Source organism: Xiphophorus hellerii, chromosome 12 (genome assembly GCF_003331165.1).
Source record: "Xiphophorus hellerii strain 12219 chromosome 12, Xiphophorus_hellerii-4.1, whole genome shotgun sequence".
Taxonomy (NCBI): domain Eukaryota; kingdom Metazoa; phylum Chordata; class Actinopteri; order Cyprinodontiformes; family Poeciliidae; genus Xiphophorus; species Xiphophorus hellerii.
In genome coordinates, this window is record NC_045683.1 from 16,746,694 (window position 1) to 16,765,118 (window position 18,425).

Below are 18,425 nucleotides of genomic sequence, written 5' to 3' on the forward strand. Positions count from 1 at the left end.
GTGGTTGCTTGGATTCCTGCAAAGTCATTGACAGTTGGGTCTTTTAGACATTTAACCCTTTCTGATTGTAATGATAAAGTGAAGCTGACTCCATTACTTTATACCTACAATCAAATTGGAATGCAACTAATTAAATGCAAATCTGTCAACCGGATTTAATTTGATTCGTTAAAAATGTTTGAGGAGTTATAATTACATGTAGTACCGCAGACTCTGTATATACTTAGACTCACTATCTTGCTGATAACACATTTATAGATAAATAGTAATGTTACAAAACAGCAATTCTGCTAGATTTATTACATTTTTAAAAAGGTTAAAATTATCCATCATAATGCAGCAAATTACAAACAAAACAGTGAAACAAAACATTTCAGAAGCACCACTTTGCATTTTTTCTCTATATAATTTGGCATTTCTACAAGGTGTAAAAGAAAGAAAGTACCCCAAAAAATCTAATTCTAAGCAAAATAAATGACTCAGTGACAGGAATCAATGTTATGCGTTTAAAGCTCAAAACTCTGCCAACCCAATTTATTGAGGCTGCGGCGATCAGTCATGTAAATATCTGATTTATTTGCTTCTCAGACCCAACGGACCAGTAAACTTATTCATATCCTTCAAACCTTCTCACATTACAGCCACAAGTTTCTGCATATTTTATTGGGATTTAATGTAAGATCAAAACTATTATTAATCTAGGCCTCATAATTGTTTGCGAAAAGAAAACAATAGGAAACAGCAAACTCAACTGAGAACATTAGGTAAGACTTGAAGATTCTTCAAGTTTCTGATGTTTGCAGAAACTCTCCATTCGATCTACATGATATGAATCAAGTGGAGTTCTACAAAGTGTTGCCTCATGAAGACTGATAATGTAAAGCGTTACTTTAGATTTTTATTTGTACAAAATTTTAAAACCCATGTACCATTTTCCAATTTGTGTTGATTTATCATAAAATCCCATTTAAATCCCAAACATCATGAAAGGTGGAAAAGTTAGAGTATGAACACTTTACAAGATAAAGTACACACATACCCATATATATATATATATATATACATATGTATATATATATATATATGTATATATATATATATATATAAAGTTATATAAAGTTATGTTAAACAGATCTAGAATTTAAAATGCTTCTTTTATATAAAAAGGCTTAGAAAATAATTTTAGCATCTGCTGTCATCAAAACATGAATACAAAATAACTTCTCAACTTTACATTACATTTAAAAACAGACGGTGATTATAAATCCTACATTTCTAACACTTGATCTATGTTTTCTTCATCTAATTGAGAAATGAGGGTCAGCAGGACTGTGGGTGTTTCGGCATTACCTGGCCAGATGATAGCCTCCAACAGTGTCACCCTGCGAGCCAGAAGCTCAAGGTCTGCCTGCAAGTCTTGGAACATCTGCAAGCTAATGTCCTATCAGAGAGCAGTGACAGTGGGACTTTGTGAGGCTGCAGAAAAGACTGTCCAAGTCCTGGGGCTGCCTGTGACTGCTCCCGCCCTCTGTCCCAGCAGTTAGGCATGGTGGGAGTATGGGCCCACCCGCAGCTGTGACCCTTGCCTAAAGCTGACCCTTCCGCAGGCCTCCTACTCACCATGAATACCGATCATAGTCTCAAGGATTAAAACCCTCTCGGCTAAGATCTTCAGCGCCTCTCTGATCTGATGTATGCCGTCCCCCTGTGAAGATAGATACAGCCGTCAAGGTAAAGAGCAGAAGCTAGAGGACTGCTCGCCAAGATGCAAGTCAGGTTTCCAATACAGTTTAGCTGTTAGAAGGTTAAAACAGTCCACATATCTGCCCAGCATGACTATCCATTCATTATATTTCTCTCTATGTTTCCTTTATAAACATGCTGCTAAGTATTATAATTCTCTGCCATGCTGGGCAGGCAAACATCAGCATGCACATGACAGACCAGTATCACATGGCAGCATAACACAGCTGAGTCACACTGTCATGGAAGAGATGACCATGCCATCTGCATTCACTTTGCTTATTTTTAGCTCCACAGTGTTCAGTCTCAATGCAGCAGAGACACAGAAGTTACCCGTCAGAGGAGGTTTACTCTTACATCTGATTTGTCTTTTGTTAAGGGATAAGGCAGCGACCTCAGGGGATCTTTACCTTCAAAAGTAACAAAAGTACTGCAACAAGAGATGTAAGACAGACAGAGACAGCTTTATGCATCATGATCCTCAGAGACATGCAAAGAAACATGGCTGAAGGTTGTGAATGGTTTCTTTAGAAAAACATGCTAACGAAAAACATACCAAGACTTGTGTGCAATAGAAAATGGCAAAGCTGCTTTAGAATATTGCTCTGGAAGGGTATGTTAGTCAAGTTCTTGGACAGTAATTGAAATGTCTGCACATTATAGACTGTGTGCAGACATAAGTCAACATTTACAGATCCCAGGGGAAGAGATTGAGCGACTTTTGTAAATTTCTGACATCTCCTGCAGGGACTAGATAGATAGAGGACATCTTTTATTCTATTATTTTAATACTGCCAAAGAAATCTCGATCCAAATAATGCTACATTTGTTTCTTATGTTATTAATGACATAAAAAGCTAAGCATCCTGTGTAAAACCTTTGAAATTGATTTGCAAAGGTTTTACAAAGGTTCACCTTCCAGCCTCCTGTCTCAAGCCTTTTGTTGATTTTAGCAAATATTCTTGTAGGACTGACCTGTATGCAGACCTACCCATTTTTCCACTACCTCTGACCAGCCTCCCTGTCAGATTGAAGACAATATCCTCCTAAACTGTGAATCTAGCTCGTCTAGAGTTATTATGAGTCTCTTGACTGCTTCTCTGATTAATGAGCTCCTTGCTTCTCAGTTCAAGTATATGCCAATCTGTGGTAACGCCTAAAGGAAACACTGTTCACAGGTGTACTACAGTAGTTCACAGTTCTTTTTCTTTAAAAAAAGAACCAATCAAATTGAAATAACTGTATTGTGCTTTAGCTGTAAACCTACATCTAAACTGTTAAAGTTGGGCTCCAAGGAACAACTAAATACAATTAAATAAGCCAAAAAAAAAAACATAGCTAAAAGAATTGTATCAAAGCTAACATCACTGATACTAGCAAATTAGTGAGTGACCATTTTCTGTTAACTTTTTATCGACACCAAGTTATCCAAATAAAATAGCAACTTTGCCATTTTCCTTTTTAATTGCACAGTATTAGTTTACATACTAAATATATTAACTAGTTTATTTTAAAAGCTAGAAGAAAGAGTTTATGCAGCATTGTGCTTTTCATGCAAGGCAATACAGTGGAAGAAAAGGGATAGCTGTATCCACTCCACCCATATCGGAGCACAACACCTTAAAACGCAACTACTGACACACAATGGAGACATTTGGCATATACATCTCATCTATTTCATTGAGATTCCTGTATAGAAAACCAAGCAAATTGGTGAGAGTTAATATTGCACATTTGGAACAAAGCAAAATGAAGATTTTTGCACCAGTTAACAGTTGTTCTTGTGCTGGTATAGGTGTTTATATGCATATGCCAAAGTAAGAAGCTGAAAAAGTGACTGTGAATGATAGTCATGGGGACAGTAGCTTGCAGTGGGAGTCAGACAGCTTTAGGGTCAAGAGGAGAGGGGACAGCAGTCCAGAGCACACCCCAAGGACCAACAAAAACACACTTACACAAACAAATCAGACAGATCAAACACATACAGGGCAACATTATAGTTTTAAAAACAATATGAAACAGATATAAACTGATCTATTGATAGCTAGGAATGTATGGGATTGATAGAAAGAGGTGCAACTGAACAAACCAATTCATGGAGAGTCACAATGATTGGAAAAAGATCATAACCATAACCTCGGATGTTGGGTCATGGTTATTCTTTGGAAAAGATTCACTGCAGTTCAAAGATGTGATGGCCAAATAAAGATATCTTACATTTGGATTGTTCTTGTAAAATGAGAAAGATGTCAAAGAAAACTTAGAGTTAGACACAGAAAATATTTTGATGCTCAAGAAAAAAACAAAATCAAAATTATGTTGAAAGCTTTCTGAATTTTCTTTGTTACCCGGTGAGCTACAATCAACTACAATCTTACCGGCAAGCCTTTCTCCCCCGGCTCTCCTTTGGGACCTGGTGCTCCCTGAGAAGAGAGGAGAATAAGTTTCACTTTAAAACTCGAAGCTGTTGAGAAGTTTAGAGCCACAGAAAAAAAGAAAAAAACATTCAGTTTATTAACTGTGCTTCTCATGGATTGTGTACTTTTATTGCTGCTGCCCAGGGTGGTTTACCACAACATAACCAATATGACGTGTTGATGTTTCCCTCTAAAACCTACAAAGCAGAGTAGAGGTGACTTACTGGGTCACCTCTGAAGCCTCTTTCTCCTGGATAACCAAGAGGACCCTAAAAAACAAAATACAAGGTAGTTGTGTTACAGTGTTATCAGCTTAACTAGAAATAAACAAAAGGATTCGTCAAAATTAGAGCGTTTTTAGGCCTTTTAAGGTCAATCATTAAAAAAAATAAAAAGACACATACTCCACTTTTCACACTTTGACATTAAATCAAAAAACCATTTTTTAGGTCACTTAGGATTACCAAAGTTATTTCTATTTGTTATATGCTGGAATAATAGGCAAAATAATATTTTTTTACTTTGTTCATACTCAGACGTTTACATATAATTTTCTAGAATTGGCTTTTAAGCTGCATGGCTTAGATCAAACGTTTTGAGTATCTTTCTATTAGCTTGTCACTACAGTTTACTGGAGTTTTGGTCCATTCCTCCAGAAAAACTGAGTCAGCTTTGTTGATCAACTTGATCTCCCACACCACAAATCTTACACTTCACTGAAAATAGGGTTCTGTGATTGGCCTCCCCAAGACATCGACTTCGATGTCCTTAAGTGAGTTTGTAAATAAGTTGGCTGAACGGTTGACATTACCGTTCATTTGTAAGATCAATGTCCATCAGAGTTGCTCAATTTTCTCTTCGTTTCATTAAATATAGCTTGGTAGTTTATGTTACAGAATTGCTTCTTGGCAATTCTGTAACATAAACTACAGATTTGCTTCTTGGCTTGATGAAGGTATATCTTAGCTAAAATACTCACCCTTTCCCCACGATCTCCTTTTGGCCCCACTGGCCCTGGTGCCCCAGATGTTCCAGGCGTCCCCTGTAGTCAGAATGTATTTGAGATGACATATATGTCATTTTAAATATGATTATATATGAACATGTGATTAGATGTATATATTTGTATAGCAGTAAGTCTGACAGTGCTAAGAGCAACTGATGACTATGTTGCATGCAAGGTAGCTTACGTTCTGTCCTGATGGGCCAGGAGGTCCTACTGGGCCTCTGGGACCTGGGGGACCTGTGTGTAGAAGCGTGGAGTCATTATTTCTCTCTGGTGAAGATGGCAAAACCCAATCTGACATGTTTGTATTTCATCCCTTCGTTTGAAGGAAACCTTTGAGTTTCATGAACTCAACCTTCTCAGACTTCAATAACCGACAGTGAAAGTTGGATAAAATGTATACTGTAAGAGTTTTGCATGCGGACGTATTTTCAATTATAGGATGTTTGAATGTGCACACAAATGTTTTCCAGCAACCGCATAAACATCCTGTAAACAATAAAGGCTCACCAACAGGCCCGGGAGGACCCTGAGGTCCGGGAACAGGCAAACCTCTGGAGTCGTGGAAAGTGTTGGTGAAGAAAGGATCTTTTCCGCTATCTGGAGATGAAAGACAATCAATGAATCGTGGAGTTTCTGACAAAAGTAACAAAACTATGAAGATAATAATCTGCAACACCTTACATGATAAACATACAGTATGTCACTGACAATACTTTAACCTTTTTTGTCTCATAATTAGATCCACAATAGAATCTCCTATATTGCTCCTTTGTATACCGTAGCTGCAGCAGTGACGACTGAAGGAAGTCTCCAGCTGAGCTTCATGCATGGGGTGAGAGACATTGTCCAATAGTGATGTTATTGACTTCCTCTGTCTCCCAGCCCATTCTAACATGTATTTATGCTTTGATGTAAAGCATTTTATTGTTGCTCTGGCAGTATATTGAGGGTCTATGATCTATTGAAGTATGAATTTCTGCCTCAATATCAAGTCTTTCACAGCCTCTAACAAGTTTCTTCCACTATTGTCCTGTATTTACCTCCTTCTTGTCATTACAATCTGACAAGTTTCGCTATACCTATCAAAATAACAAAAGTATTCCTACAGCGTGATGCAGCCGGCACCATGTTTCTTTGTGGAAGGCAAAAAGACACATTTATACTATACTTCGGATAGATTCATTTATATGAACACCCATGTCTTGGTAGGCTTGCAGTTGTACTACGCTCCTTCCATTTTCAGATGTTCAAATCTGGCTTTTTTTTAATACCCTCACCTGATATAAACATTTGCACAACTTCATCCCTGACCTGTTTGTTGTACTGTTGATAATGCTCTCAAACAAATCCTGGAAAACTTCACAGAATGACTGGATTTATTAAACGACACACAGATGGACTTGATTTAGTAACTTCTGAAAGTAATAGATTACACTGAATTTTATTTCTGTGTATCAGGTTACTGGGGGATTAATACACATTTCATTACATTTTCTATTTATACATTTTGAAGACAGTTTTACACTACTTTGTGTTGCTGTGTCACTTCAAATCCCTCGGTTGTACTTTGTGGTTATAATGTGACAACATATAGATTACCTGTTATATACATCACTTTTGGTGAAGTGCTTTTGTTAATGGATTTTTTCAATGTGCTCTAGAGACATCTGCAAAACAAATGTGATGGACACTTTATGGTTTTTATTTAACATTTTTGGGAATCTTGTGAATATGAGTTTTGATTATATAGTTTCATTTGAAATTTCTGCATTCAGCCATAGATATGACTTAGTTTGTGTGCTCTCAGCAAGTTGCAACTGCTAACAATTATAGGTGACTTTGCACAAGAATCAAGTTGACCATTTTTTACATGCCAATTTAAGAGAAAAAAAAATTGTAGAGTTATTTTTCCAATTTTTTTTAGATATCCTTTCTGGGCTGTTTAATAAAAATACTGTAAAAATAACAGAAACAGTTTAATGTGGCATTAGAAACTCCTGTGAGTCCAGTGAAATGTCACTTTGACAACTTGATATGACCTATGACCTCTAGAGGGCAGTATTTTAAAAAAACAACATGAAATTTCATGCAGAGCTCAGCAAGGGTGGGGGCTGAACTAAACTGCCATCAAAAGCATCCTGGTCATCATTAAATCCAGGTTGGATGGCAATTAAAGTTTAGTCATGTTATGTTTAAAGGTCTCCATATATTTTATGTGGAATTCACTCAGTCAAACCACATGTACTCACAGCATTTGAGCAAGAGGAAAAGGGTGGCAAACATGTGTGATGACGGAAGTGTGTGAATGCTGGGTCATTTTATTCTAACAGGAAGCACAGATCCAATCACAGGCCTGAGACCTCACAGATACTGAAGGGACAGAGGAAGAGGAAGAAGAAAATGATGAGGACGGCTGACAGTCATAAACATCCTCCCTCTGCCTGAGGTGCAGACACCACTCAGAGATCGGGGGAGAGGTGACACCTCTCTTTTTCCCCATTTACAACACAGTGAGGCTTAGTTAGATGGATTAAACAAGCAGACGCTTCTAACATTGACATATTCCCACAGGCATCTTCTTTGCTGCTGATGCACATTCAATGGCCAAATAAGCCAGTGTTTTCCAAAGGAAGCTCGGTTCAGACCCGCCCCCACCGCTACTTTGATGTGAAAGAAATAGCCCACATTTTGGAAATCATCATGCCAACCCCCGCGCCCCCGCGGCTCTCCACAGCGGAACCCAGAGCTTACAAATCTGTGTGTTGCATACTTTGTTTTACCACCGGACCCGAATGTAAAACCCACCCATGTGTTGACCTTGAAAGGGCCCATCCGTCTCCCGCTCCCCTCCCTCAGCTGTCTGGACGGCCTACATCTGGAAACCGTTCAGTGACGTCGGCTGTGGACAGGTTCTCCTCTCAGAATAGGAAGTCTGCGCTAATTTTACAGATTTTGTATCTGGTAAAACACTATTTGATTGTGATTTACTCTTCTGGTAGGAGAACAACGTCAGAAGAAACAGGCAGCAGCTAAAAGATTAACACCAATCTTCATGTTTTTATACAATTTCTACATTTTTGTAAAGAGTTCTGAATATAACGTTGAAATTCAGTAAAACTGCACCACTTTGCTTATGAAAAAACCTAACTAAAGATTTGTGCTAAAGCTAAAGTTTTCATTGCCTGAACCTAATAAAAAACTTCCATCCTTCTCTGACATAGATATGTTTATTTGCTATTCATTTCTTTAATCATCCTTCTAAGTATTTTTGGTTAAAGGGGTCTTGTCAGATTCTCCTTTTACCAATCCTTTTGTCACCCTGTCTGAGTCTCTTAAGGCACTTTCATCATGGTCATGTAAAAAAACACACAAGCCACAAACCCCCTGTTATGGCTTAATCCTTTCACAGGCCTTGGGTGCTTTTACATCATTCAGCAGTGGATATGGAACCAAAATGGTGTGGCCTACAACTTGCTGCAGACATATTAAGAACCATTTATGCTCGATGCAAAATTCATATGGAACTTCTGAGTTCATTTGTCTCAAATCTTAGTCTGCCATCAGGGAGCTTGAGGATGCTTATCCAAATGCATCAAACAGAGTCAAAACCACTGTTAACAGGAGGGCCAGTTTAGCACACATTAGCTCACATGTGATCAGCAAGTGAACAAAGAAGAAGACGTGTTGTGTTTTATTTATTGGGTTAACAGTGCACTGATACAGTATCATTGTCTCGTTTAGAAAGTTTAGATTTATTATACACCTTCTACACTTGGAATCTAGAAGCCAACTCAGAACTGCTTTGCTTAACAACAATGGCGACTTAACAAATGCTTCAATATACAAAACAGTGAGACATATTTATGCGTGGAAAGGGGGCATAAGTGGGCGTTAAGGAAAATCCCACAGTGATGAGCTCTAGTGTAGGCAGGTTTTCCACATTCCTTCTGTAAAAGCATAGTTATTTCATGCCAGTTTTGGAATGACCTTAATCACAAGACGTAATTAACATGTGACATCACTGAAGTAAAGAATGATCTGAAAGGCGCTTTGGTTGTTACCCTGCCAGTTTCCCTGTTGCTCTGATGTTGCTCTCTTGTGCTGCTATGGATTTTTTTTCATGTTTTTTTTGGCTCTAGTGGCCTTTATTTGACAGTGATCTGACAGAGAAGTGGGTTGTTAGAGAGGGAAAGACATATGGCAAAGGTCAGCAGGCTAAGATTCGAACACGTGAGCCACATCGAGGACTGAGCCCTCCGTATGGACTGTGTATGTTACTCCTGAGCCATGGCTGCGCTCCGACTTCTTTTTTTTAAAGTTAAGTTTGTTTTCTGTCATTTATTATACTCACACAAGACCGTCTTCCTTCTCACTGCATTTGGGTCCTCAACAATCACACTGTATGAGAACAAACCTGTCACCTTCTTATGTTTTGTCTAAAGAAGACAATTCTGTAATGTTTGACCAAACTTCTGACTGATATTCATTAATTATAAGTCCTGGCTTTAAGGTTGATTTCTATTGGACAGTGCTTTGTGATTTCATGTCTTTCAATGAGTTGTGTATTGGAAACACAGCTGTGAAAACGATGCCCCTCTTCTTCTTCAAATTAATTTTGAGACCAGACAAAGACAACCAGAGTAAATACAATACAAAAATTGTTATTGTGATCTTACAGTCTGGGCAGGACAACAAAGCAATTTCTAAAGCTTTGGGACTACAGTATATTTCAATCAGAGCTAATTTAAATAATGGAGGTGACATGGAACAGTTCTCAACCTTTCCAGGAGTGACTAGCTGAAAAAAGTTTCCTATAAGACGACATTAATAACTCATTCAGGAGGTCACAAAGGAACTCAGAACAGCATCTAAAGTGCTGCAGGGCTTATTTGCCTCATTTAAGGTCTGTGTTCTTGATTCAATAATAAGAAGGAAACTGAGCACAAACGGCGTCCATGCTGCAGTTCCCTAGCCAAAACCCCTTCGGACCAACAAGAATCTAATAGTTTCATATTTGCCACAAAAAAAAAAAAAACACACACACACCCACACATCCCCATGTCGACAATACTGGAGATCTTTGGGAAAATAATTTGTGGACCGATGCGAATACAATATTTGAAAAGTTACGTCTGGCATGAAACTAATTTCAGAAAACAAACATCAAATAAAAGCCAACCCTGGAAACAGTTACTTACTGTGGTCGGGTTCTGGGATGCGGGCACCTGCTGGCGATGGTGGGCCTGGAGGCCCAGGTGGCCCGGGCAGCCCTCTCTCTCCCGGGTGTCCAGGTGGGCCGCGGGGTCCTACAAGAAGGGACAGAAGGTGACAAATTAGCATGGTGGCAGCGACACGGTACGTCATGGTAGGACTCAATCTTGATTTCCTTTGCTCAGAGGCATGTTGCATTGCAGACTGATGAATGACTGGGGCTGACGTGCATAAGGGAGGAAAAACTATGACAAAGAGCGGAGAGGGAAAATATTAGCGAAGGTGTTGATACAACTTGATGGTGTCTAGTTGATATGTGACTACATGTGTACATATGGAGTAAAGTTCTGGGCTTGGGGGAATAAAGGGCACAGTGTGAATTGATTAAGTTTGTTACTCTAATTAACAGGAGGGTCATTAATGAATCTGTGCGAATAACTTGGTGGAACCTTAACTCAAATAAACAGAGCTAAAGTCAAGTCTTCCTGCAAGTGAAATGTTCCCTGTACCATCAGCTGTTCAGAGTAAACACACAGTTGTTCCTCCACAATATCAAGCTCGTCCACTGAAAACCTATGAGCCATAATTTCATAGTAACTTTAATGCTTGAATAGGCATATAAGACTGAAAGCTCCAAGTAGAGGAATCTGGAGAAATATGGGATTCCCAAATGAGAAGTGTAGAGGAATCCAGTTCACAGCAGTCTTTAACAGGTTTCAAACAAGCGTCCAGTGAGAGTGTCCCCTCACTTACGTTAGTCGCTAATTTGAAGCTGGAAAAAGCATCACCACATCATCTGACCTCATTTAGGCCATCACCTCTGTCCTTCCATCTCGTCAACTCTGAGGCAATTGTCAACTAAAGTCCAGTAATTACTGAAGTGCCTTACGATGTTATTACAGCTTTGACTTTTACACTTTGTGATTTGTTTCTGTAAACCTTCATATGAAAGAAAATCTTCCAGCATTTTGGCAGCTTCTCTGAGATATTAAGTCATCTATAGGACAGTGGTTTAGATAAATACCCCAAGCAGCCCTTCAAAGTTAATGCAACATATCAGGGAAATGGTTTAAGTTGTTCCTGTACAGTTTCAGTCCCCTCCTAGTTCTGGGGGGATGCTGTGACAAAATATGATAACATATTTGCAACTCAAAGTTCACTTTTCTCTTCTACTTTAGTAATTTATACATTACACTGGTCGCATTTTACCCCTGTGTTTATCTTACTTTAAATGAAAGACAAAAAAAACTAAAACCTTTCGGATACCCATGAAGTAATAGAGACAGAAAAAACAATAACACCGCAGGCATATGGAAATCATAATGAAGCTGGGATTTGTATACGTACAGCTCATGCTTACTTCAGATTGAAGTCACATGGAGCTACTCAGAAAGTGGGTTTGTAGTTCAAGTTTCGCTCTAAATCTCACTTTCACCTAGCAGCCAACGCAAAGAAGGGTTCATATGTTAGCCCGAAAGGAGAAACACTCCCTCTGTGATCCAAAGCAGAGGGGTAGCAGTCGATAGCAAGAGCAGATGTTGTGGCACAACTTAGACCACCATTTACTTTAGTCTTTACAGTTGCAACTAAAGGTAGACAAAATTTTTCTCAACAGGTCATTTGTTATTTGTCCACAAGGAGTAGTGAGATCTGGATTTAAAGGAGAGATTGATGATTTGGCTTGGCTCCAGGCTGATGACAATGAACAGCAGGACACAGACGTGTGTGTGTGTGTGTGGGTGTGTGTGTGTATCGTGCCTCACAAAAGTATTGAATCCCCTAAATTTTGTCATATGTCTTCATACAAATTCAAAGTATTTTGGTGGGAGGCGTTGGGGTTATGTAATTGACCAACATAAAGTAGTGCATTGTTGTGAAGTGGAAGGAAATTGAAAAATGTTTTTTCAATATTTTACAAGAAAGCCTGTGTGCTTTTGTTTTCAGCCCCCTTCACAGCAACAAATACAGCTGGACAACAGCACACAAATGATAGAAACACCAGAAAAGTAAGGCATGCAATTTTGAAAAACTTAAAGAAGGTTCACCAGATTATAAAACCTAAAGCAGTGGTTAAAATTTTTTACCATTCAAAATAAGCAAATAAGCAACTGCAAGCTTAGTAAGACATGGAAACTGACAGCTACATAAGAATAGCGCTACACAGAGAAACAATCATGGTCCATGGTATCTGATCTAGCACCCAAAACTATTAGGAGCGAACACCACAAATCTGGCATATCGGAAAATTGGTAACATAAAAGTCGTTTAAAAAAACAAACCAAAACCTACAAGGTGTTTTGTTTGTTATTTGAAACAAGCCATGTAGAGAGCAAACAGGTGGAAGTTGGCGATCCGGCCAGATGAGTGAAAAGTTCAACTTTTTGGCACAATATGTTCAAATTTCCCAGTCAAAGTCTAGGACTAAATCCAACTAAAGCAAGATTTGAAAATTGTAGTTCACAAATGCTCTCTTTCTAATCTGACTGAGCTTGAACTAGCTGGCAAATAAGGAAAGGCAGAAACATCGTCTTCAGATGTAAAAAGCTGGTAGAGACATTCCCTTAGGATCTGCAGTTGTAATTACGCTGGTTCTAAAAGATACAAAATCAATTGTGTTAAATGCATCCAGGCTACACATTTTAATGTACAAAAAATGATTAAAATAAGATCATTATCCTTCCACTTCCCAATTATGCACTACTCTGTGTTGTGTTGGTTGCAGAAAAGCCACTTGTACACATAGCAGTTTGTGGTTGCTGTAAAAAAACAAGAAATATGTCAAGGGTTGTTTCCTTTTGCAAGGCACTGAATGGAGTCTGTAAAAACCTTTAGCAGTACTTTTAGAAACAAATAACTTTAGATGCAAACCAATAAAGTGTAAATTCCCTGAACAGCCAGCAGACCTCAAAGGCTGCTGGAATGTTCCAGCTTTCAGTACTGGAGGGTCTTCAAGCTGACCAAAGACCAAAACCATTTCTGTGACAAACATTCTGGAGCTGAACATCACAAGTCAAATTTATCATCTATTGTTTCTGCTGCTTTGTGGTCAGGACTAATCCATTCCATCATCTAGTTGCATTGACAATAATATGAGTTGTTAGAGGTTGTAACGATTGCTCTGCAGGACCAACGAGGTTTTGTCTAGGGCACACAGAGAGCTCAATGTGCTTAATGATCAACTGGTTGAACAGTTTATCTAATCTCAGATGTCCGTCTAGCTTTGGTCCCCCGTTACCTGCTGGTCCTGGCAGTCCCTTCGATCCAGGAGCTCCAGATGGGCCTTTCGCTCCCACATCCCCTGGAGGCCCACTGGGACCTGGCAGCCCTTGAGATCCTGGCTTTCCTGCGAGTAAAGAAACAATCAGGAGTAATCATGAATCCCCTCGCAGGTTTACATCCTGAATGACATCAGCTGAAACGCAACTACAATTACAACTCACCATCTCTGCCAGGAAGTCCATCTCTGCCCTTTTCACCCTGAGGACCTGAAGGAAAACAGGGAGATCCCTTTATGTGGAGGTTCATGTCTATGAAAAAATCTGAGCTCAAGCCACCTGGAGAAGATGAAGTGTAAAATCCTTGGAGGAATTAAATCCATTTCTGTCCAGCTTTCCTGTGAAAGCAACAGATGTCTGTAGAGTAATATTGCTCTTATGATAGTGTATTATTGAAATGTTGATTTCAATATGCCAAATAAGCCTGTTGTTTACAGAAACTTACATTTTGTAGTTTCTGACTGGATGGCTAACATTACAAAACATTAGGTTAAATTATGATTGATAACAAAGGCTCTTTAAAACAATAATATAACGTTTTTTTGAGCTCCTTCAACTTGTAAGGCAGATGAATTAATTCATATCACCAAACTAAACTCAGCAAATTATCAACTACTTCCTCATTTTTTTAGAAGAAGCTACTACAAATTTCAATCGGTGTTGCTGAGATTTTATGTGATCCACCAAAACAAAGCAGAACATAAATGTGAAGGAAAATAATAGACGTTTCTTTTTTATTTCAAACAAAAATCTGAAAAGTGTAACATGCTTTTCTGTTCAGCCGCCTTGTTTTGATACTTTCTAGAACCAGCTTTTGCTACAATTACAGCAGCAAGTCTTTTTAGGTAAGACTCTACCAACTTTTCACATCTAGAGCTGAGCTGGACGATATAAATAATACATTGTAGATATTTCTCTTTCTCAATTATGCTTCCAACTCCCTCTGTGACCGTCAGTATCTTGGGAACTATAATCTGTGTCAGATTATAGTACTGACCGCTACTGCGGTGTGAAAATTACAAAGTGGATAAAAAAGTCTGATCAAATGACAGCTGGTTTTCAATCTAAGCAGTCCTTTGTGATTTTATTATTGAACACTGATGTTGCAATGATGACAGATTTGGAATATATTGAGCATCCATAATCTAGAGAATGAAATTGTTGAAAAATGTCTTTGAAGCTCCATTTATATTTCCTTAGGCTTGTACTTTGACTACACCATTCTAACAAATGACTCTGCTTTGATGTAAAGCAGTTCACTATAGCTCGGCTGTATGTTTAGTGTCGATGCCCTGCTGACAGGAGAATCTCAAGCCCAAACAATTGTTTTGAGTGGATTTTGTTTAGGGACAACAGAGTACAAGGGGCTGAATACAAATGCTAATCACATCTTATGGATTTGTATTTGTTAATTTAAAAAAAAATAATTAATTTTTCTTCTACTTCACATTTGTGCTTTGCTTTGTGTTAACGTATGACATAATCAGCAATACACTTATAAATGGATTCGCTGTATCTCCATAGAGCCGCTGGAGGTTGGTCTGATATGACTGTAAACCTTCTGGCATGAAGAAACATAGTTAAGCTTTTAATTAAACACAATCACAATCATCTTTAGAGTTTCAGCAAAAAACTTCTGCCACTTTGCTAATATCCTCATGCTGCAGTTTTATGCTTCCACTTTGTTAAAACTATTTTCTCCAACAAAAACAGAAGCATTTGCTGGAAAAACACAGAAAAAAAGTGTATAATTGTGCTCAAAGCAGCAGATTGCAACACATCCACTTTCACCCTAATGGTCTAATTTCATGTAAATAAAATCTGTGCTAATAAACTAGTTAGACTAAACAATACCTAACAGTTTTTCAGACCATGTGGTTTTTGATGTGCTGGGCTAATCGCGTTACATGCCAGAGTAGACACGCAAGGATCTTGCTTTAGTGAACGGAAACAAGTGTTAAAAGTGCAGGAAAAAGGATGTGAGGAAATAACCGGGAGTGAAAGTAATGATCATATTAGCTTGAAAGAATGGAAGGTAGGGCTGTTTTTTGACAAAGTTAGAAAAAATGATCTGCTAGATTCTAAATAAAGTAAAATGTACATATTCATCATCACACAACGCCATGGGTTACCTGCAGGGCCCTGCTCACCAGGAGCTCCCTGGGCCGACACGGCCCCCATCAGCAGCGAGGTCTCTGGAGACGTTTCTCCTTTACTTTGTAGGTGGCGATGTGACGTGCTGCCCGGCGCTGTGAGCAGCTGCACCTGGGACAGGTAAAAAAAACAAAAAAAACAGGTCATTTGATAATATCTTTTAATAAAAACGGCCTGGGATCTTGCCCAGTGATTCAGATACAGCTTTCACCTTTGCCTCCAATGAGTTGAGCTTTTCACTCAAAGCTGTGATTCGACTGCAGTTCAGACAACCTGAAAGCCAGAAAGTACATTTCTTCAGCTGCAGGATGCAGGCATTGGTGCATCTCTCTGTCATCTTGTTTTTTTATAGGAATAAGAAAATGTTCACAGCTCTTACTTGAGAGTGCCTCTCCTGTTCGTGCTGGGGGACGGCGTAGTGCGGAGGCTCTCCTGACTGCCTCTTGAGTCACGGCCAGGTTCCCCGGATCTGTGACAAAGGACAAAAAATATATATATATATGTACTGTATATATATTTTTCAAAAAATTCTTTAAACTTTAAAACATGATTATTAGATTTGGAAGCTCATACATCCCTGATAAATGGCGGCAAAATGCAAACATACCCTCCCTATGTAAAATGAAGCAAATTTGCAAATGAAGAGAAAAAATATGATTCTGATTTAACAAACCCCTGAGGTCTTCACTGAATACTGTATTTATGCTGGGAAGAAATTATGCACAGGCTTTCTGCCGGTGACTTCTGAAGGCTGTGAGATGTGTTGTATTTTATTTAGGGGTAGCAGAATTAAAGACATGCGTCATTTTCCCTCTAAATGCTACCTTGTGTTCTGCAATAAACAATCCCAAAATGTACAAAAATGTTTGTGGTTGGAATGTGACAATTAAAAACGTGTAGGGGTGCGGAGGTCAGTGTGTAGTTTATTTCATCGTGTGCTGTTTTCTATCCATCAGAGGAAACCTTTCAATTTGTCAAATCTTCCCGGGAAGAAAAGAAATGTCGAAATCAACTTTGAGTGCAGCAGCTTGCTTCTGTGTTGCATTTCTCAAATTCAAACTGCATGCTTGCTGCGTCCTCACTACGTTGTCTTCCTTTTCCATTGTTTCTTTATGCAGTTTTAATCTGCAGGGTTGGGGACTTGAGGCATGTAAAAAGAAAAACAATAGATCCCTTTGTGAGAAGAGAATGGGCTGTCTCAGCTCTCGTTCTGTCTTTCCTTCATTTTACAGAGTGTAGGAGTTTGTGTCCTGAGGTTCTGGGATGTTTTGAATGGGAAGACTTTTTGTGGAAACGCTAGACTGATTCCATTGTCCAGGCAGGCTTTGCCCTGGTTGGCCCAGGTGCTTTTAAAACAAATAAGAGGCTGGGTTCAGAACCTCATTAGCCACCAGGAAGCATGTCTTTCCTTTCAGTGCTCCAGCTATGCCAAGTGCTACACTGAATGAAGCTATAAAATAGCACCTGCAGCGCACAGCTGAGGCAATAGAGCCATATTCCCCTTAAACAGCTTCACTTGACATAACTGCAGATGCCGTAATCCGCTGCAGGAAATCCGAGAGATTATTATCACACAGGAAAAATAAACGTTTTACATAAACTTACAAAGAAACAGCAGTGAGAGTGATCACCCAAAAGTTTAAAACACAATGCACATGGTTCAGGGTAAATTCAGACTGCTCCAATTATCCCCACTGCCCTCACCTTTGTGCTCATGATTTCAATGTTTGGGGTTGTGGGCATTTCTCAGCGGATTACATGTGTAGACAGACTCAAACAATCCACAACTTGAGATTGAAATGTTATGGCATGAGCTCTGCATGGCCCTCCTTACATGTTTCAGTAACAATATAAACTCTTGCGCTGAGATGAGGAGAACACACACTCAGCCTCCCCTCCTCTCTCGCCCGTCTCACACGTCAGTCCACATGAGGGAAAGCTGCGGAGACAAAGGGAGGTGTGTATGTGTGTACATGTGCGAGCACATCCCGCAGAGCCTCCCCGCAGAGTCCGGCTCATGTAGACGGCTGCTTTCAATTACAAAAGGAGGAGATCTGGGCCGGAAATATAGGTCTTACTCCTCCCCTTGCAATAGAACCTCTTGTCCTTTAGAAGTAAAGAACATTTAAGATCCACTTCCCCCAAACTGAAGCTTTTGTGAAAGGAATTAGGCTTTGACACAAAAAGTGCTGCCCTCCCACTCTGCTGCAGCACCAAGACCCATGTGTTTATCTGCACCTCTGCAGACACAGACAGAGGATCACCGACATCCATTGCTCTGTTGGCCAATAACAACATCATTACACTGCATTGTCTCTTTGATCTCACTGACTAATTGTCCCAACTCAAGGGGTCGAAGAAATGTGATAATGTATTTGACCTGTTCAGGCCCCAGTTACCCCAGTGTCCAATCAGCAACCGAGCTAGAGCGCTTCATTAGAGATACCCCTGAAGAGAGTGCAGCAGGCCGGAGACTGCACCTTTTCTTATCTCAAACACGCACAGAGTGCAGAGATTCACTTCCCGGCATGGTCTTTGCTCCTGACGGAATATTGGAGAATAACAAGTAAGATGTGAGGGCACCAAGTTAATCTTTTCCACTTTCATAATTACTAC

The 18,425-nt window shown here is 39.3% G+C and overlaps 1 protein-coding gene across 4 annotated transcripts in view; it reads right to left on the reverse strand.

Moving 5' to 3' along the window:
* emid1 (EMI domain containing 1) overlaps window positions 1-18,425 on the reverse strand; it is a 64,748-nt gene that overhangs the window by 2,162 nt on the left and 44,161 nt on the right. Inside the window, exons 4-16 of one of the 4 annotated variants that reach the window (XR_004341213.1) lie at window positions 16,189-16,278; window positions 16,021-16,082; window positions 15,788-15,920; window positions 13,821-13,865; window positions 13,616-13,723; window positions 10,368-10,475; window positions 5,677-5,766; window positions 5,351-5,403; window positions 5,140-5,202; window positions 4,385-4,429; window positions 4,122-4,166; window positions 3,961-3,972; window positions 1,351-1,705 (exon numbers count right to left, since the gene is read on the reverse strand). Coding sequence is in view for 3 of the 4 variants with exons in the window: in XM_032578712.1 (XP_032434603.1) it covers window positions 1,621-1,705; window positions 3,961-3,972; window positions 4,122-4,166; window positions 4,385-4,429; window positions 5,140-5,202; window positions 5,351-5,403; window positions 5,677-5,766; window positions 10,368-10,475; window positions 13,616-13,723; window positions 13,821-13,865; window positions 15,788-15,920; window positions 16,021-16,082; window positions 16,189-16,278 (939 nt within the window). In the remaining variant the exon portion in view is untranslated. The remainder of the gene's footprint in view (window positions 1-1,350; window positions 1,706-3,960; window positions 3,973-4,121; window positions 4,167-4,384; window positions 4,430-5,139; window positions 5,203-5,350; window positions 5,404-5,676; window positions 5,767-10,367; window positions 10,476-13,615; window positions 13,724-13,820; window positions 13,866-15,787; window positions 15,921-16,020; window positions 16,083-16,188; window positions 16,279-18,425) is intronic. The other 3 variants (XM_032578712.1, XM_032578713.1, XM_032578714.1) reach the window with 3 other exon arrangements.